Source organism: Cucurbita moschata, unplaced genomic scaffold, assembly GCF_002738365.1.
Source record: "Cucurbita moschata cultivar Rifu unplaced genomic scaffold, Cmos_1.0 Cmo_Scf00011, whole genome shotgun sequence".
Taxonomy (NCBI): Eukaryota; Viridiplantae; Streptophyta; class Magnoliopsida; order Cucurbitales; family Cucurbitaceae; genus Cucurbita; species Cucurbita moschata.
Window position 1 is genome coordinate 1,219,644 of NW_019268527.1, and position 21,291 is coordinate 1,240,934.

General features: G+C 36.1%; 3 protein-coding genes across 6 annotated transcripts; all 3 read left to right on the forward strand.

The window, feature by feature from the left end:
• Positions 1-767: 767 nt before the first annotated feature.
• Positions 768-11,667, forward strand: LOC111449222 (transmembrane 9 superfamily member 5-like). 3 transcript variants are annotated; one of them, XM_023089024.1, is made up of 8 exons: positions 768-971; positions 1,069-1,180; positions 1,616-1,656; positions 1,936-2,524; positions 2,610-2,741; positions 10,514-10,670; positions 10,786-11,270; positions 11,365-11,667. In XM_023089024.1, exons 1-8 carry the CDS (start codon positions 932-934, stop codon positions 11,579-11,581), a joined length of 1,773 nt encoding a protein of 590 aa, XP_022944792.1. In that variant the 5' UTR covers positions 768-931; the 3' UTR covers positions 11,582-11,667. The 3 variants fall into 3 exon arrangements, with proteins under 3 accessions (XP_022944792.1, XP_022944791.1, XP_022944793.1); XM_023089023.1 differs by having other exon boundaries at positions 768-1,180; positions 11,365-11,666; XM_023089025.1 differs by lacking the exon at positions 768-971 and having other exon boundaries at positions 1,929-2,524; positions 11,365-11,666.
• Positions 11,668-12,600: 933 nt separating this feature from the next.
• On the forward strand, positions 12,601-14,567 carry LOC111449992 (60S ribosomal protein L10a). Its single transcript, XM_023090116.1, has 6 exons — positions 12,601-12,624; positions 12,750-12,796; positions 13,135-13,354; positions 13,699-13,864; positions 14,047-14,252; positions 14,337-14,567. Exons 2-6 carry the CDS (start codon positions 12,792-12,794, stop codon positions 14,388-14,390), a joined length of 651 nt encoding a protein of 216 aa, XP_022945884.1. The 5' UTR covers positions 12,601-12,624; positions 12,750-12,791; the 3' UTR covers positions 14,391-14,567.
• A 1,324-nt stretch (positions 14,568-15,891) lies between these two features.
• Positions 15,892-17,860, forward strand: LOC111449248 (ferredoxin). 2 transcript variants are annotated; one of them, XM_023089064.1, is made up of 2 exons: positions 15,892-16,156; positions 17,325-17,860. In XM_023089064.1, exons 1-2 carry the CDS (start codon positions 15,976-15,978, stop codon positions 17,801-17,803), a joined length of 660 nt encoding a protein of 219 aa, XP_022944832.1. In that variant the 5' UTR covers positions 15,892-15,975; the 3' UTR covers positions 17,804-17,860. The 2 variants fall into 2 exon arrangements, with proteins under 2 accessions (XP_022944832.1, XP_022944833.1); XM_023089065.1 differs by having other exon boundaries at positions 16,052-16,178.
• Positions 17,861-21,291: the final 3,431 nt, after the last annotated feature.

Genomic DNA, 21,291 nt, shown 5'->3' on the forward strand with positions numbered 1-21,291 from the left:
ATTCTTATAATCATCTTTACTATTCTTTATTTTTCAAGTTTATGTCTTGTATTTTGGTTGTGCATTTTTTGTCAATGTTTTTAATTACATTCTTATGTCACCCCATTTTTAAAATGAAATTTTTTCCCTCGAATTAGTAAGTGATGATCCACGATACGAAGGCTTGAAAAGTAGATCGTTTCATGAACCAATTCAATGGAAAGGAAAAACACCTAACCTTAACCAAACCCAAACCGTGTTAAACCGATTGGATCGTGTGGAACAGTTGAGAATCAAACTTAAATCAACTAAAATTGCACTGCAACAAACTTATGAATCGTTTAGTTCAAAGTTTATTTATAATGTCTCAAAAACCAACGGTATTTCTAGTAATTTAAATTTCAATTTTTTGAGTAATAAATCTTAATAATTATGGTCAAATAAATTATTTTAATTAAATTATATAAACTTAAATATTTAGTTCAAACTTATATTTAATATAAATTATATTAAATGAGATATACTTATAAATCTTATACCATTATAATAATTTATTAATAAAACAATAATATGTATGATGTTTAAAATAGTATGAGATCTTATGCTTAGAATGGAAAATATCGTATTATTGGAGAGGTCCGAGATTTTGACATTAACATAACTAATTAACTATGAAATCGAGATATTTAATATTTAATATTTATTTTTTATAAATGAAATAAGTGTATAATATTTATGGTAAATTTTGAATTAGTTAATTTCGTAAATTGGGATTGGTAGTTAGTTTAATCATATTCCCATTTCCACCAACAAATCACACCGTTTCTTGCAAATTTCCCCATCGTAAATCCAACTGAATATTGCGTATTTTGAAATTTGAGGCGACTCAACCTGTAGATTCAAAATTTGAACGCTGCAGGAGCAGAATCATGAAGTCAAAGCGTAGTCGATCATGGTTCTGAATCTTCATTTTCCAACAAATCTTCATCAAACCCTCTCAAACTGGATCGCCAACTTCTTCTTCTTCTTCTGCAACAATGTCTACGACGCCTCTTCTTGAAGCCATTGCGGTTTTGGTGCTTTTCGGAGCCCTTGGAATCTCGTGTCGTCTCTCTGTTGCTTCTCCGCTCAATCACCGCTACAATGTCGGAGATCTAATTCCCTTGTTCGTGAACAAGGTCGGACCTCTGAGCAATCCCAGGTCGTTCGTTCGTTCGTATCCTCATTGTTTACTAATTGATTTGCACTAATCATAAACCCTTAGACTCTGAAGTAGTGATGTGTGAAGTTTGAACTGCGTTGGAGATTACGTTGATGAGTTCTTGACGATGTTCATATCCATGTGTACATAGATTGTCCAAGTTTTAGATGAACATACGAAATGGAAATTTGGAGAAACTATTAAATTGAAGTGAGATTTTTTCTTCTAGTTGTCTTATTGGATAATCATTTGATCTAGATTATCCAATAAACACGATTCTTCGATGTAAGATCTTTGTAGCTCTACCGGCGTTTCTCATTGGAACAATTTTCAAATGCTATTGGATCAAGAATTCCATTTTGAATTTGCTCTCTCTTTTGTATTTTGCTTCCGCTCCAATCTTATTGTTTACTTCGTTTCTTATTTTTCTTGCAGTGAGACCTACCAATACTATGAATTACCATTCTGCCGTCCAGGTTAGCCTTTTAAAGTAACCTAATTGAAGGACTTACATGTTTCAATAGATATTAAATCTATGTGAATATAGAACACCCGAGCTAATGGTGGTCACTTTCCAAATATATGTTCGTTAATTGCTATAGTTGCATCATGATTTATTCATATTCTTTCATTAGCCCATTTAGAATTTTGAATTGTAAGAGCTTCCTTTGTGGGTATTCAATTGTTTTTAAATAGATCATCATGATTTGTCTGTATCAAATAATATGTTTGAAGGTCTTCTCCTTAGCTTGCAGATCCATTAGTCCAAAAGAAAGCAACCTTAGGGGAGGCTTTAAATGGTGATAGGCTGACTGGTGCCTTGCATGTGATGAGATTTAGGGAAGATAAACATTTGGTGACTCTGTGTGAGAAGAAGCTAAACGGTGCTGAAGTTTCACTGTTCAGGGATGCCATCAGGAATGATTTTTACTTTCAAATGTACTGTGACGATCTTCCGGTGTGGGGTTTTGTTGGCAAAGTTGATGAACAGAGTTGGATCTTAGACAAGCAGGGTCCAAAATATTACCTCTTCACCCATATTCAGTTTGATGCTTCCTTCAATCGGAACCAAATTGTTGAAGTTAATGCTTTTAGCGACCCGAATCATGTCATTGATATAACAGATGATGTTGAACTTGATGTTAGGTTCACTTATTCCATTTTTTGGAATGAAACTTCAGCAGAGTATGGAAATAGGATGAATAAATATTCATGGGCTTCTCTACTGCCCATCAGTCAGAAAATCCACTGGTTTTCATTCCTTAATTCAGTTGCTATAATCATTCTGTTGATGGGATTGCTTACTTTACTTTTTATGCGCCGTCTGAAGAATGATTTGAGGAAGTAATGTCTTGTAACTAAATTTACTTGAGTTGTACAATAAAGTTAGTTTTGTATTTCAGCTGACCTAATTTTGTTTTCGTTTTAGGAGCTCTGGCGGTGATGGAGAGGATGAACGAGAGGTTGTTTGGAAATATCTTCATGGAGATGTGTTTAGATGTCCTCCAAATTTGCCCCTCTTTTCTGCGGTTTTAGGTGTCGGTACACAGCTGCTGATTATGTAAGTTAATTTGAACTATTTCTTCTATAAGCTGTTTATTTATCATGAAGTACCGGTATGCTTTAACAGAGATATTAGCTTCTTTATTATACTTTTTGATTAGACAAGGAATTTCGTCCATATTATCATCTTGGGAAGTACAATCAATTATTAGTTGCCTGTTTTTGACACTCCAATGCAACTTTAGACCAATGTAATGAATAATAAAACCAACGCTGTCTTTCTAGGAAAAATTATAGACACCCTAGTTTGTATAGAGCATCGATGCTGAGGACGTAATGTCGCCAAAAATGCATCAATTTTAAATAAACTTGAAGCATAAATGCATTGGGTGATTCAATTTGCAGTGTGAAGAGCAGATCAAGGGGTATAGAATAGGTTCAATATTGTACTCTGTTTATTTGAGATTCAAGTAGTGGCATCTTGGATACATAATATATTAGAATCAATGAAGAAACATGGCACTAAATGACTGCTGGAAAGTGGAATATAGTTCTTAAGATAACCTAAACGAGCTAGAAATTGAGGGATAATGTTAGAAATATTTTGAATTCATCCATGTTATTGAATTGCAAATGTCAACACGTGACCTAATTTTATGGTAGGAAGCTTGTCCTTCTTTAGTAACAAAGACTTGTCAACATGGTTGTTGACAATGACACGTGGGAAAGTGATGTGCTGCCTTCCCATGTCATTATTGAGCTGTACATAAACTTAAACATGTCATTGACATTGTTGGTGATGAGGTCGAGATTGTTTTACCATAGGTACCGTTACACATTTAATAGATAACAATGAAAAGGTAAATACTCAACTTTTTCTGTATGTCTTCAAATACTCAACATTCAATCACTGATGTTGCAGTTGAAGAAAAGATTATGTGATCTCTAACTCCAAAGTTTGATTATATTGTATGTTCTATTGAAGAAGCAAACAATATCTGAGAGATGCAAATCGATAAACTCCAAAGCTCCCTTCTAGTGCATGAGAAGAAGCTTAATCGCACGAGTGCGATTGAGGAGATGACAATCTTAAAGATATCCACACCAGTGAAGCTTCAAGCTCCAAAGGTAGAGGGTGAGGAAGAAGTAGAGGTTGTGGAAGAGGCGGTTTAGAAAGAAGTATAGATGTTGACAGATCATTAGATTTAGTCGAAGGCAATATGGCAACCACGGCAAGGGGCATTTTGACAAGTCTAAGATGGAATGCTACAAATGTGGACACCTTGTACATTACAAGAATAAATGTTATACCAGGCGGAAAAAAGGGGAAAGGAGATCAATCTAATTTTGTTGAAAAAAGAGATGAAACTTTGTTGATGTCATTTAATGCAATGAAGGTCGTAGATCAAGAGGGTGTGGGTCGTTGACTCTAGATGCAACAACCATATGACTGTTTGTCTTGGCAACAATGCAAAAGTTCAAGTAAGGTTAAAAGGAGCCATAGATCTCAAGACTAGAAATGGCTTGTAGAGTCAATTTCTAATGTGTTTTAGATTCCTGATTTGGAGGTCAACTTGCTTGGTATCGGTCAGTTGCAAAAAAAGGATTATGTGATCACATTTCAAAATAGTGAATGTGAGATTTATGACTCTAGAAGATGATCGATTGCTAAGATGAAGATGACCACCAACGGTTATATCCATTGACATTAAATATCATTACCAGAAGTTTGATGGTGAAGAAAAACTGGCTTTGGCATTTTAGGTATGATCATCTACACTTTGAGAGGGTTAAAGGCATTGTCTTCAAAGAATATGGTAACTGGTTTACTAGACATCACTCCTCTCTCAGAAATTTGTGAGAGCTGCGTGCTAGTAAAGCATGAAAGAGAATTATTTCTATTCGGAAAATCAAGAAAAGCTCAATCAATTTTGGAGTTGGTTCATTCAAACATATGTGATCCGATCTCTCCGGCATCAAAGGGTAACAAGAAATATTTCATGACCCTCATGGATGATTTTAGTACAAAAACATGGATTTATTTCTTGCACACCAAATCAGAAGCCTGCTTAAAGAATTTTTGTGCTATGATAAAAATTGAGAAAGGAAGAAGAGTTGAGGCTTTAAGAACTAATAGAGGTGGAGAGTTCTGCTCGAACGAGTTTATTAAGTTTTGTGAAAAGAAGGACATAAGGAGGCAGTTGACAGCAGCATATACACCATAGCAAAATGGTGTGACAGAAAGAAAGAATAGGACCATTCTTAACGTGATTTGAAGTTTGCTAAATAAAGGAGAAGTTTCGAAGAAATTCTGGCCATAAGCTACTACATATGTCCGTTCACATTCTCAATCGAAGCCTTATGTTAGGGATATGACTCCATAAAAAGCATGGAGTGGAAGGAAGCTGGATCACTCTAGATTCTTTGGTCATATTCATATGCACATGTTCCTGATAAGAGAAAAAGAAACTTGAGGACAAAAGTTTAAAATGTGTATTCCTAGGAGTAAGTGAGACTTTTAAGGCGTATAAGCTCTATGATCCATTGACAAAGAAGGTGGTTTGCCCACAATGTGATCTTCAATGGAAAGAAGTCATGGAAATAGGAAGAAAAGGTCACTATGAGTCAGCAGATTCATGTGGATCTTGAAGAAGAACAAGTTGAAAGCCCTATTCAACCTACTATGAGCATGGAGAGAGCTCATCACAAGCTTAACAAGAATAATCGACCGAAGAAGAAGATCATGATAGAAATCCAAGAACAAAAAAGAGACCAGCTTGGATCTCATCTTATTTTTTTTTCATGGATCTGATTTCACTGTCCATGACTTCTCTCCACAGCTTCTTCATAGACAATTGGATTATTATCCATAAATAATGCAAAATAAGTCCTATTAGAACTTGAGTCATAATCATCTCATAATCAATCATCCAAGTCGGTCTCTTTCTTGTTCTTGGATTTCTTTGATTGTAATCCTGATCTTTTTCTTATATTGAGTCTACTTATTGAGCTTGTGGTGAGCTCTCTCCATGTTCACAGGGGTTTCCACTTCTTTTTCAAGATCCATGAGAATTTGTTGATTCACAGTGACCTTTTCTTTCCATTTCCATCGAATATCACATTGCGGCTTACCACCATCTGCTTTGTCAATGGATCATAGAGTTTGTATGTCTTTGGAAGTCTCATTTACTCCAAGGAACACACATTTTAAACTCTTGTCCTCGAGTTTCTTCCTTCTCTCATCAGGAACATGTGCATATGCAATGCATCCAAAAATTATAAAGTGATTCACCACAGGCTTCCTTTCACTCCATGCTTCTTGTGGAGTTATATCCCTAACAAAGAAAGTAGGACTTTGGTTGAAAATGTGAGTTGACCCATACAATAGTTCCTGGCCAGAATTCCTTCGAAACTTTTCTTTATTTAGCAAACTTCGAACCATGTTGAGAATGATCTTATTCTTCCTTTCGGCCACACCATTTTTTTTTTGTGGTGTATATGTTGTTGTTAACTGCCTCCTTATGCCCTTCTCTTCACAAAACTTAGTAAACTCGTTAGAGCAAAACAAGAATAATCGACCGAAGAAGAAGATCATGATAGAAATCCAAGAACAAAAAAGAGACCAGCTTGGATCTCATCTTATTTTTTTTTCATGGATCTGATTTCACTGTCCATGACTTCTCTCCACAGCTTCTTCATAGACAATTGGATTATTATCCATAAATAATGCAAAATAAGCCCTATTAGAACTTGAGTCATAATCATCTCATAATCAATCATCCAAGTCGGTCTCTTTCTTGTTCTTGGATTTCTTTGATTGTAATCCTGATCTTTTTCTTATATTGAGTCTACTTATTGAGCTTGTGGTGAGCTCTCTCCATGCTCACAGGGGTTTCCACTTCTTTTTCAAGATCCATGAGAATTTGTTGATTCACAGCGACCTTTTCTTTCCATTTCCATCGAATATCACATTGCGGCTTACCACCATCTGCTTTGTCAATGGATCATAGAGTTTGTATGTCTTTGGAAGTCTCATTTACTCCAAGGAACACACATTTTAAACTCTTGTCCTCGAGTTTCTTCCTTCTCTCATCAGGAACATGTGCATATGCAATGCATCCAAAAATTATAAAGTGATTCACCACAGGCTTCCTTTCACTCCATGCTTCTTGTGGAGTTATATCCCTAACAAAGAAAGTAGGACTTTGGTTGAAAATGTGAGTTGACCCATAGAATAGTTCCTGGCCAGAATTCCTTTGAAACTTTTCCTTTATTTAGCAAACTTCGAACCATGTTGAGAATGATCTTATTCTTCCTTTCGGCCACGTCATTTTTTTTTTTTTGTGGTGTATATGTTGTTGTTAACTGCCTCCTTATGCCCTTCTCTTCACAAAACTTAGTAAACTCGTTAGAGCAAAACAAGAATAATCGACCGAAGAAGAAGATCATGATAGAAATCCAAGAACAAAAAAGAGACCAGCTTGGATCTCATCTTATTGTTTTTTCATGGATCTGATTTCACTGTCCATGACTTCTCTCCACAGCTTCTTCATAGACAATTGGATTATTATCCATAAATAATGCAAAATAAGCCCTATTAGAACTTGAGTCATAATCATCTCATAATTGGATTATTATCCATAAATAATGCAAAATAAGCCCTATTAGAACTTGAGTCATAATCATCTCATAATCAATCATCCAAGTCGGTCTCTTTCTTGTTCTTGGATTTCTTTGATTGTAATCCTGATCTTTTTCTTATATTGAGTCTACTTATTGAGCTTGTGGTGAGCTCTCTCCATGCTCACAGGGGTTTCCACTTCTTTTTCAAGATCCATGAGAATTTGTTGATTCACAGGCTCTCTCCATGCTCACAGGGGTTTCCACTTCTTTTTCAAGATCCATGAGAATTTGTTGATTCACAGTGACCTTTTCTTTCCATTTCCATCGAATATCACATCGCGGCTTACCACCATCTGCTTTGTCAATGGATCATAGAGTTTGTATGTCTTTGGAAGTCTCATTTACTCCAAGGAACACACATTTTAAACTCTTGTCCTCGAGTTTCTTCCTTCTCTCATTAGGAACATGTGCATATGCAATGCATCCAAAAATTATAAAGTGATTCACCACAGGCTTCCTTTCACTCCATGCTTCTTGTGGAGTTATATCCCTAACAAAGAAAGTAGGACTTTGGTTGAAAATGTGAGCTGACCCATACAATAGTTCCTAGCTAGAATTCCTTCGAAACTTTTCCTTTATTTAGCAAACTTCGAACCATGTTGAGAATGATCTTATTCTTCCTTTCGGCCACACCATTTTTTTTTTTTTGTGGTGTATATGTTGTTGTGAACTGCCTCCTTATGCCCTTCTCTTCACAAAACTTAGTAAACTCGTTAGAGCAAAACTCTCCACCTCTATTAGTTCTTAAAGCCTTAACTCTTCTTCCAGTTTTAGTTTTCATCGTACACAAATTTTTTTGAAGTAATTAAAGGCTTCTGATTTGGTGCGCAGGAAATAAATCCATGTTATTCTATTAAAATCATCCATGAGAGCCTTGAAATATTTCTTGTTACCATTTGATGCTGAAGAGATTGGACCACATAAGTCTGAATGAACCAACTCCAAAATTGTTTGAGCTCTTCTTGATTTCGCGAATGGAAATGAATCTCTTTCATACTTTGCTACCACACAACTCTCACAAGTTTTCGAGGAAGGGGTGATGTCTGGTAGACTAATCACCATATTCTTTGAAGACAACATCTTTAACCTTTTAAAGTGAAGATGACCCTACCTAAAATGTCAAAGCCAGTTGATATCTTCTTTCTCCACCTCGACAATGATATTTAATGTCAACAGATATAACCGATTGGTGGTCATCTTCATCTTAGCAATCGATCCTCTTGAAGTCATAAATCTCACATTCATTATTTTGAAATGTGATCACATAACCCTTTTCTGGCAATTGGTCGATACTAAGGCCTTCAAATCAAGAATGTAAAACACATTAGAAATTGGCTGTACAAAGCCATTTCTGGTCTTGATATCTACTGCTCCTTTTCCCATCACTTGGACGGTTGCATTGTTGCCAAGGCAAACAGTAGTACAAAAACTTTCATCAAAAGTTGAGAAGAATCTTGATATCTACTGCTCCTTTCCCCATCACTTAGATGGTTGCATTGTTCCCAAGACAAATAGTAGTACAAAAACTTTTATGAATTGAGAAGAATTTTCTACAACCTATCATATGGTTGCTACCTCCAGAGTCTACGACCCACCCATCTTGATCTGCAACCTTCATTGCATGGAATGACATCAACAAAGTTTCTTCTCTCTTTTCCCTGCAAAGTTGGATTGATCTCCTTTGTCCTTTTTCAGCCTGGTATAACATCATTCTTGTAATGTCCAAGACATCTACATTATAGCATTCCACCTTAGATTTGTCAAAATGTCCCTTGCCTTTGTTGTCATAATCGTATCTGACTAATCTGCTGACCTGATAACATGTCTACTACTTCTTTCTCGACCGCCTCTTCCACGACCTCTGCTTCTTCCTTGCCCTCCACCTCTGGAGCTTGAAGCTTCACCTAGTGTGGATATCCTGACAATATCTCTACTTCTTTCTTGACCGCCTCTTCCACGACCTCTGCTTCTTCCTTGCCCTCCACCTTTGGAGCTTGAAGCTTCACCTGCTGTGGATATCTTTAAGGTTGTCATCCCCTCTATTGCACTCGTGCAATTAAGCTTCTGCTCATGCACTAGCAAGGAGCTTTGAAGTTAATCAATTTGCATATCTTCGACATTGTTTGCTTCTTCAATAGAACATACAATATAATCAAACTTTGGAGTTAGAGATCGCAAAATCTTTTCTACAACTGCAACATCAGTGATTGAATCACCATGCATCCTCATTTTATTTGCAAGACTCATAACCTTGCCAATATAATCATTCACTGTTTCTGCCTCTTACATTTGGAGAATTTCAAAGTTTCTTCTAATTGCTTGAAGTTGAGCATGCTTTACTTTCGTTGAGCTTGTTACTTCCTCTTCATTTAATCCCAAATCTCTTTGGACGTCTTCTTTTGAAATATCGTTTCCAACATAGTCCGATCAATGGACTGAAATAAGTAGTTATTGACCTTAGTGATCATCAAATATTGGGATGACGGATTGAATAAAGTTATCAACTTGTCTCTTTGCTGCTATTTTTGTTGTTGCAAGATTGCTCTGATACCAATTGTTGGTCAATTGTTGGTGACAGCAGAGAAATTTAACAAGATCTCTCTGATACCAATTGTTGGTGACAACAAGAAATTTGGTAGAACTTTGTATTACTAGGACATGATTCTAAATTGTTTTTCTATGTCTTCTACCAATGTCAACATATGTATATATAGATAATTTGGGATATTCTCCAATACCATTCATGATCCAAAAACCATGCACCTAATTAAGTGTGATTCATGTATAAACTAAAATCATGCTCCTAATTAATATGAACTAATGAACCTTCATGTACATGTACATGTATCTATTGATACATAGTGGCCAAAAATTAGCAGACCGAAGAAAAATAAGTTGGTAGTCTAGAAGGTGTCATATAGTGGGAAGTATGACATCAAGATCTGAAGTGGCCAAAAATTAGCAGACCGAAGAAAATAAGTTGGTAGTCCAGAATTACAACAGATTGCATAAACAAAAAGTTTCTGGTGGACTCAGAATACCGAAATATTATGTTATGTAGACTAATACTTGTATCAGTTTCACTGTGATCATCGTCTATTCTTATGATTTTATTTCACTCATTTTGTATATAATTTTCTTCAATAGGCTTTGCAGTTTATTTCTCCTGTCGTCTCTGAGAATCCTTTATCCGTACAATCGAGGGACACTATTCACTTCTATTATTTTGATCTATTCTCTTACATCTGTGGTATCTGGATATACATCTGCTTCTTTCTACTGCCAGTTTAACGAAAATGGATGGGTAAAGTTTGCTCTCTTCGTGTTAATTCTGTGATATATATTTATTTGCCATGTTCTTTCAGCTGCACATGATCTTTTAAATTCTTCTCTTTTGATATGGGGTTCCTTATTTTCAGGAGAAAAGTGTTATTCTATCAGGGATTCTGTATTTGGGGCCATCATTGGTCATAGTTTCTATCCTTAATATTGTTGCTATATCTAATGGGACTACTGCAGCACTTCCTTTTGGTACCATTAGAGTGCTTTTTATGATATATACTTTTATCAGTCTCCCATTGCTTGCATTTGGTGGGATAATTGGATATCGTTTGAGATCCGAGTTTCAAGCGCCTTGTGCCACCAAGCGGATCGTGCGAGACATTCCTCCATTGGCTTGGTTCAGAAAACTCCCTTGTCAAATGTTCATTAGTGGTCTGTTGTCGTTCAGTGCCGTTGTTCTTGAACTGCACCATTTGTATGCAAGCATGTGGGGGTTCAAAATTTTCACCCTTCCGAGCACTTTGTTCATCACATTCATCATCCTTATCATACTCACTGCTATCTTGAGCGTTGGTTTGACTTACATTCAGCTGTCTGTTGAAGATCACCAATGGTGGTGGAGGTATCTACTATGTCCGACCTTCATGATGCATGTTTGTTCCTTTTCGAATGTTATCCGTTTTCTTCTATAAGATTCTGCCTTTTCGACTGTGCAGATCGGTGTTCTCCGGGGGCTCAACGGCCATCTTTATGTTTGGATATTGCATATACTTCTATGCCAGGTTGAATATGAATGGTTTCTTGCAGCTTTGCTTCTTTGTAGGCTATAATGCTTGTATATGTTACGCATTCTTCCTGATGCTGGGAGTTGTAAGTTTTCGCGTCGCCTTGATTTTCGTTCGTCGTATCTATGATGCTGTCAAAAGCGAATGAGTTCATCGGCCCCATGTTTGTATGGGACAACAAAATCTATAAAGTATATCAATTATCAAGTTTGAATCTCCGTTGGTTATGGCTCGAACATGGTCTTTGTGTATGTCAACCACACACGGGTTAAGATTGCACTGATAACTTTGAATTTTCATACAATGATTATATTAAAATAGCTTTAAATTTTCATTAACGCCTCAACATTTTCATATGTCTATGATTTGAGATCGGCATAAGGTTGATTGGTATTTCCATTATACATAGAAAAGTAAAAAAAAAAACAAATGAATCTCAAACATTTTCTTAGGGTATATATAGGAGTAATTGGTCTAAAGAAAACACTTTTTATTTTGAAGTTTTTGTAATTGAGTTGACTGAAAACGAAAATGCACCTAGCTGGGTAGCAACTTTCAATTATTTTAAACGTATTTTAGCTATTCTATTTTCAGGATCGCTCTCATTCAGATGTAGTCTCAGTTAATTCATGCACCATTATTTACTTGGGTGTCACGTGCCTACTAACTTTTGCCATCATTCATTCCCGAACCACATCTTATTGGGAGACGTACTGATTCGATACCATTTATAACACCACATGCTCGTGATTTGGTTCAGCGAAAATCGACTTCCAAATCCTATTCACATGTTACTACATCATCCTTGATATATATTCCCCTTCCAAGTTGCCAAGATGTAATTATAATTTTTTTTTATTAGTAATTTATCATTTTATTTGTTAATTCTTTTATTTATTTATTATTATTATTATTATTATTTTTATCTGTCGTATTAAGGGTCTAGAAAATAGTTAAATGGGCTTCTAGGCCCATGAAGGTATCGTAGCAAATTGGACGGCCCAGTTTCGACGCTCCATCTCTCTCTTAGGCACGTATATATTTTCCTTTCTCTAAACCCTAATTTCTTCATCTCTTTCTTTTCCTCCGGTAAGCCGTCGCTTCTAATACGTTCCCTCCTCAAGTCACAACCTTTTAGCATTACAATAATTCTCAGTTCATGCTTTTTTGAGTTTTCCGCATTTATTCTCTGTTAGTGCTTTCTTTTTGGTCCGATTTGCAGTTTTGTTTCGTTTACTGCTCATGTTCATGTTTTCTCGATTGATTTTTGCTTCTGGTCAAGGATCTTACGTTTTTTGAACTCTGTTTGTGCACAGGACTGAAGTGTAGAGCATCTTTGCAAAGGCGAGGATTCGAATATGAGGTATTTTTTACAGCATTTTCTTTGGTTTCGATATCTGTTTTGTTTTCTCATTTATGTTTGTATATGAATTTTAGCTAGTTATGATGGATGGGCACACGTTATTTACTTTATTCGATTTTACTGTTTTGAGTTTTTTGGTGGCTGGTCTTTGGAAATAATCGATTCTGAATAATTTAATCTACCATCTCGAGTATTGTGAAGTTTTGAGAGTGTTATGGATGGATGATAGTTAGGAAGTAGGTTTGCATTCATGTGCTTCCTTTAAAATTTTCAATGTAGCATCGTGTTGATTATACCTAGTGTTTGGGGTCTTATTTGGTCATCATTTCTTTCTACAGTAAGCTTCAGAGTGAGGCATTGAGAGAAGCTATCTCATCTATCTTCACTGATAGCAATGAGAAAAAGAGAAATTTTACTGAGACCATTGAGCTTCAGATCGGTCTGAAGAACTATGACCCTCAAAAGGACAAGCGTTTCAGTGGTTCTGTGAAGTTGCCGCACATTCCCCGTCCCAAGATGAAGCTTTGCATGCTTGGAGATGCCTTGCACGTTGAGGAGGTAATTTTACTTCCTAAATCTTAAACAATTCTTTTTGCAACCCATAGTAATTTATTTTCTAATGTTCAAAATTTGGAACTTGACATATTTCTAATGTTTAATTTTATCAAATCTGTTAATATATTCTCTGTTCCTGTACTACTGTTTAAGGATTTCTGGTGCGTATGAGCCTAAATACTAACGTTTCCAATTATTTGATATCAGTTCATGACCACTTTTCTGTATTGTGGTTGTTTATTATGTGGATAATTTGACGCGTATCAATTCATTGGTTCTACCTGTAGTTAGTTTTCCATATGCTTAGAGGACATATCCTGACAGGGTTTCATTAAAATATATTTCAGGCCGAAAAGATTGGTCTAGACTACATGGATGTGGAAGGCTTGAAGAAGCTAAACAAAAACAAGAAATTGGTGAAGAAGCTTGCCAAGAAATACCATGCCTTTTTGGCATCTGAGGCTGTAATTAAGCAGATCCCACGTCTTCTCGGCCCTGGTCTCAACAAAGCAGGCAAGAACATTCATTAAACATACTGTTTTACTGTTTTTCTTTATGAAATTGTATAATTGATAACCTCCTGAAAACTCTATCCTTGTTTATGTTTCACAGAAATGAAGGTAGTCAAAGCTAGATCTTTTATCGGCTCGTATTATATTTTAATTCTGTTTCCTCCACCCTTTTTACCATTCCAGGAAAGTTCCCAACATTGGTGACACACCAAGAATCGCTGGAATCGAAAGTTAACGAGACCAAGGCAATGGTCAAATTTCAACTTAAGAAGGTTCTTTGCATGGGGGTTGCCGTTGGGAATGTTGCCATGGAGGAGAAGCAAGTCTTCCAAAACGTGCAAATGAGCGTTAATTTCCTGGTTTCATTGTTGAAAAAGAACTGGCAGAACGTAAGTTCCACCTCGGTTCTGCCTTAAACTTGAACTTGATCTGTTTCATCATTTTCACTCATGGCTATTGCTTGTTTCTTGCAGGTTAGGTGCCTGTACCTGAAGAGCACAATGGGGAAGTCGTACCGGGTTTTCTAAGCTCTGTTAGGAAACTTGTCAATCTTGTGTTCGTTCCTTTTATTGTTGAAGTTATTTTCTCGAAGAGCAGTTTTGTGAATTGAGCGTTTTTGGGTATGATTCTTGAACAAAGAAACAAAGATGCGTTTTCTCCTTTAAATAGTGAACTTTTGATAATGAAACTTCTATTCATACTAACCCAATCCACATCATGTCGTTTGATCACATGATTTGTTGCATTTACTGCGGCTGGTGGTATCACAAGATTTGGTATCTTCCCTCTATATTTCATATCGATCATTTGGAAGTGCTCACTTCACTGTGGGCATAGACGGTTGTATGGTTGTTAGTCTTGTGATTTTAAAACTCCTCTATCATGGAGAGGGTCTAGCCGTACTCTATTGAGTGTCGTGGATGTTGTCTTTGGGTCTAGTATTACTCCGTTGAGTGTCATGGATGGTGATTTGGTTTTGATACTATTAGTAACCGACTAAATTTATTGTTAGTGGATATTGTTCTTTTTGAAATGGTTTTCACACTCTCGTAGTTCTCAATTGATGTTGGATGTCACAACTCCAGCCGAGATAGGTTGGGTTGTTTATGCCCTTTTTTTAGGTTGGGTTGTTGGATACGGGATCCTCATAGTAGGCTGGACCAACATCCAATCGAGATAGGCTTTGGGGGGGATTTGTAAGAACGACAAAGGAATCGCTTTCAATATGTTTTGTTACGTTACGCTTCTAGACATAGCCTTGTTCGTTATTCAAACACGAACGGTAAAGAAAGACTCCATCGGATTAAGATCTTCGTTTTCACAAAGTCATCCGATTCATGAGTGAAGTTCGTAAACTCTTGAGTGTTTGTTTACCGTTCGTTCAGCACACTCCCACATTACAATAGTTTCAACAAACACCATTTGAAATGAGTTCATCCAATTTTATCACTTTTATCATGGAATTTGTAACTTGTAAAGTGGTATCTTCAGCAGCCTCCAAGTGATGACTCAACTCCAAAATAATATTCATCTTTATTCATTCTTTTCAATAATTCTTTTAAAATATTCTTATCACTAGTTGGATATCAATTTGAATTTGACTACTCTAGTATATTGAGAAATGGTTGGGCCAATATCATATAATATCATATATTTCGAGATAGGAAGAATTGACGATTAGTCGCATATTCCTATTGTACATTTTGAGACATTTTAGCCTTAATGGGGTAAATATGATTTTGGTGGACGATCATGTACTCCACATTGACACTACATGAAACGATAAAGACCTCTCTAAGATGAAAGCATGTAAAAAGGGTAAATATGATTTTGGTGGACGATCATGTACTCCACATTGACACTACATGAAACGATAAAGACCTCTCTAAGATGAAACCATGAACAAACACATGACTGGAATATCCAACATTCGGTATAGGCAACACACGCCTTAAACAAACATGACTGAATCCTATTTTGAGAAATGGTTGATGAAACGGGCCACATGGTGGAACGATTGTGTTCAAAGGTCAGAGATGGGTAACAACGTTTATAGTTTATAGAGCAAAGGGAGGTTGATCGGTGCCTGAATTGGCTCTTGGAAGCTTGCAAATGGCACAATCTCCACTCCCTTCGCCTTTCTGCACATCCCAAAAGCCAGCTTCTCTCCCTTTCTCTCCTCCTTATTTATATGCTCTTCCACATTGCCCTAATCATCGCATCATTCAATCTCTAGGGCTGCGTTTCGTTTTGTACCTTCGCTTTCTCCGCCGCCTCCACCGCCTCCCTCTCCGTAAGCTTCTCTTTCCCTTTACCCCTTTTCTCTTGTTTCTTTCGCATTTTTCTCGATCATGAAATTTGTTATGTTTTTATTTGATCTCTCTGTGTTTTTGTTTCATAATCTATTTCTGCTTTATCCCTTGCAAATCAAATAATTGCTTGGTGGAAAAGAAATAATGAGTTTTATAGATTGGAAAGCGTATTATGTAGCATCAGAAGCTTGATTGTTGTTTCGAATTTTTGAAATGTTATGAAATAGAACTTTGGATTGATAATGAACAAATGGAAGTGAGAATCTGAGATCTGGATTTGTTCGTTTTATTTGGATGTAATTACTTCATGGAGCTTCGAGTGAAGAGCAGAAAAGCCATTAGGCTGCATCTTCTCATAATGCTCCATACATCAATTTCCTCCATAAACAATGAATAGCTATACCTTTACTGCTACTCATGTTCTATGTTTCAGAGGCATACAAAATACCAAAAATTTTGCTGTATTGGTCACAGTTTTCTTAATTTGAATAGTGGATGCCCAATTTTCAGACCATACGATTAGAGATCAGGCTCGATCAGGCTCTCGACAATGGTATGATATTGTCCACTTTGAGAATAAGCTCTCATGGCTTTGCTTTGAGCTTTCTTGGCATCATACCAATGGAGATGTTCTCCCCTCGATTCCTTTCTCGGAGTTCTCAAACAAAGTACACCCTTTGTTTGACACTTGAGGATTCGATTAGTATGGTTAAGTTAAAGGCATGGCTTTGATATCGTTTGTTTGACACTTGAGGATTCGATTAATATGGTTAAGTTAAGGGCATGACTCTGATACCGTGTTAGGAATCACGACCCTCCACAATGTATGATATTGCCCACTTTGAGCATAAGCTCTTGTGGCTTTGATTCTCGAAAAGTCCTCGTAATAATGGTGATATATTCCTTATTTATAAACTCATGATCATTCCCTAAATTAGCGAACGTGGGACTCCCCTCCCAATAATCTTGTACAAATCCCTCCATTCCAAAGAATAATGGAGAAGAAAATGAAGAAGATAGTTCTTAAAATTTCTTTTGATCATTCATCTTGGTGCTTGCTTGATATATTGTTTAGATTTTCTCCATTTGCTTGTTCATGTCTCATTTGCTTGTAAGCCACACCATTTTAAATGTGATTCATGGATATAGGACCAAAAATGTCAACCATGTCAACTGCAAAGCTTCCTTCCCGCACCATGTTCAACACGTCGGCGCCGTGTAAAAACCAATTCAGAAGCACCATTATCAAGTGTCCATCTTCGATAGGATCCACGAGCAACATATCGAAATCGTTCGGCTTGAAATCATCACCCTCATCCAGAACCACTGCAATGGCAGTGTACAAGATTAAACTTATCGAACCGTGTGGGAAAGAGCACGAGTTTGAGGCATCTGATGATACTTACATTCTTGATGCAGCGGAAGAAGCAGGAATTGACCTTCCATATTCTTGCAGGGCAGGGGCGTGCTCTACATGCGCTGGGAAATTCGTTTCGGGTTCAGTCGATCAGTCGGACGGGTCGTTCCTGGACGATAGTCAAATGGAAGAGGGGTATTTGTTAACCTGTATTTCACACCCAACTTCAGACTGTGTGATTCTCACACACAAGGAAGGAGAACTGATCTGAGTATTATATCAGTGTTTGAGTGATATCAGATATCAGTGTTTTCTTTTTCTTTTATGAGTTTGTAGTTTTGATAAAATAAATAAAAAAATAATAAAAAAAAGTAAAATAGTATATGTGAAAGTGATGGCTTAAAGTGACGTCGTTTATCTATTTTGTATTTTCTCTTCTTATTTTTTTTTAATTTTTATGATTAAATTTGTATCAATTTTCACTTGAACTTTTTTTAATACAAAAATCTGCAAAAATTTAAGTTTGATCAAAAGAAATGTTATTTTTAAATTTTATGGTTTTCTAAATTAATAAAAATACTCTAAAAAAAAATATCTATATATCTTTAAATTTTTTAAAAATTTTAAAAAATACTGTAAAAGAAATTAATAAAAATTTAAAAATATCTTTGTTTCAAAATTGTTACAAAAATATCATTGAACTTTAGACCGTTAAAATGTCTATGAGTGTTGGATAAAAATTGATACCACCAACAAGTTTAGAGGTAAAAAACTTGAAGAGATCCAACTCAGGCAATTGGCCAATAAACGGAAGGATAGACCAAAAGGTGCAGGTTTCTTTTGACATCCACGAAGAAGGGCATGCCTAAATAATTGTGCGATACTAACAATTATCAGTATAAACTTCTAGCCATATTTTCTTTATATGATCTTTTTATTTAGACCGAGTGGGTGAATTGTTGTGGGTCATAACAACTAGTATCAGTGTTACGAGGTATTCATCACAATACGTGAAAATGGAAAGCTCAATGATTGGAATCGAAAAGTTTGATGGATCTAATCTTGATTTCTGGAAGATGCCGATCGAAGAGAATCAAGTCTTCAAGTGGTAGAATTGTTAAGTTATGGAGCATACGGCTTATTTATAACTTACTCCATAGCTATACATAATAAAACTATATAACGATCAATATGATAGATGATTATATATACGAGATGACTATGTCTAGCAAAACTATATATGCTAAACTAAACTATATATTTCTCCGACCAGTGCTCATTCTCTATTATTATAGATACTTGAGGGTCGTCAATATAAATCTTTAGCCAACATTTTGTTCCTAATAATAACAGAGTATATTTTGAGCTATTTTCACTAAGATATTTGTATAACTTTTGTAAGAATCGAGCAAGATTCCAAATGATTCATTAAGCGAAGAAGATAAGTTGGATAATGATGTTCAAGACCCGAGCGAGTAGTGTCATAATCCTGCAACGAATAAACCAAGAATGCTGGTAAGGTTACATTAAAACTGCTATAGAAAATAGATGGTTGTGACTAGTGTTAGGGAAATACAAAGGCACACGTTTCTCTTATTAAGTCTGAGGCATATGAACACCATGGATAAGAAACGTCGTTTTATGCTACCCAAAGCATATCAAAAGTGACGTTATTTAAAAAAGAACCCAGATTCATTTGGGCCTTCATGAATGGGCTTGGGCCTCGACCAAAAGGGACAAATTCACGAATCTATAAAAGATCAAAATAATCTCTATGGGGTCTAACGATAATTCTAGGGATAATCGATGAACCATCTTGGAGCCATAAACTACTTCTCCAGGTTCTCCCGTGCTCTCGAAAGGCTAGAATAATCCGTACCAGGTCTAACAACAATCCTAGGAATAATTCGAGGTTTATTTAAAATAATTTTCCTCTCGAGAATAATATCATTAAAAGAAAAAAGAAAAAAAAAAGAAAAGAAAAGAAAGCAATGCTTTAATTGAGAACAAACACATAGGATAGGTGTGTGGCTTTTGGTTGAAGCTATGACAATAATGGAATCCAGATAGATTTATGATAATGCAATTTCTTATAATTACTCATAAGTTTACCCTTTTTCTTTTTTCCTTTCCCTATCATTCCCCTTTTTCATGAAGCTACCCATTTTAAAACGGTCGGGTCTATGCCGGTTGGATTGAGTTGAATTGGAAAAATATTTTGGATCAACTTGAAATTCCGAACTGGTTGAGTTGGTGACTCGAGCAATCCGAATTATGTTACACTAATAACTGACTAAAGTCTTGTAAAGTTCAAATATCAAACATTTGTAAGTCACAATCCATTACTAATATCGGTTATAAAGTGTAGATATTCTTAATTTTTTTTCACAAGTAGAGTAGGATTAGGTTGGATAATAGCCTTATTTTTTTTGGGTTGGTTGGGTTGACCCGACTAAAAAAATGTCAACCTGCAAACCGATCCAACTCAAATCGAAAAATAATCTAACCCAGTTCGACCTTAATGGTTTGGGTTGAGTAGTTCGAATGGGTAAGATTATTAGACTATATGAATACCCTTATTTTAAATTGAATTTTAAGATCTATAACTAGCAAGTAACCTTCGAGTGATCTGGATTGATCATATCTTTAATTGAAATTTTAAGATCTATAATGAGCGGGCAACGTTCGAGTAAGCTGCCCCAAACCCCTAAGAGAGTAAATTTTGATTGTAAGCCCCATTAAAAGTTGAAACCAAGGCAACTCAAAAGAGAAACTGTAACAACTCAAACCCACCCCTAACAAATATTATGTGTTTGGGCATGTTATGTATCGCCATCAACCTCACAAATTTAAAACATGTATACTAAGGAAAGGTTTCTACGCGCTTAGAAGCCCCATTAAAAGTTGAAACTAAGGCAACTCACAGGGAAATTGTAGCAACCCAAACCCACCACTAGCAGATATTGTCTACTTTGGCCCATTACATATGACGGTCTGAATTTTAAAACACGTTTACTAATGAGAGGTTTTTATACCGTTATAAAGAATGTTTTGTTCCGCTCTCCAACCGATGGGAGATCTCACAACAATGAAAGAAGAGACGAGAGGTCTCTTAACCGTCGTTATCCTATCTCTTTCCCAAACAACTCAATGGGAAGGGAAAGAAAGTGGGAAGCAAGGAAGAAAGAAAAGGAGGAAGACTTTGGAGGAAAGTGAAAATCCATATTCCCATGAGAGACAATTTCGAAGCTCTTCACAAACCTTGATTCCCACCACCCAAACAACACTTCCATTCTATGTTACTCCTTTGGGCTCCATCACTCACTTATACCATCTTTTGCAACGTCTTACGTTGTATGTCTATCTTCGACACGAAATACCCACACATTAAAAGCTTTCATCCGTAACATCTTTCAACACGACAGTATAATATCTTGTCGTTACCAAAATTGTTCTTATCTACTTGACGCATTTGGGAACAATGTCTCAACACTATCTCGTAACGTTCCTATGTTGTTTTGATTATTATAAATACAATATTTCGACAATAGATCAGAGAGCCTACTTTTAAAAATATACTATACGTGTATTAGCAGATATTGTTATCTTTGGAGTTTCCTTTCTCGACTTTCGCTCAAGGTTTTTAAAACGCATCTACTAAGGAGAGGTTTCCACACCCTTATAAATAATGTTTTGTTCCCTCTCCAACCGATGTGAGATTTCACAATCCACCCCCGTTGGAGCCCAATGTAAGTGGGT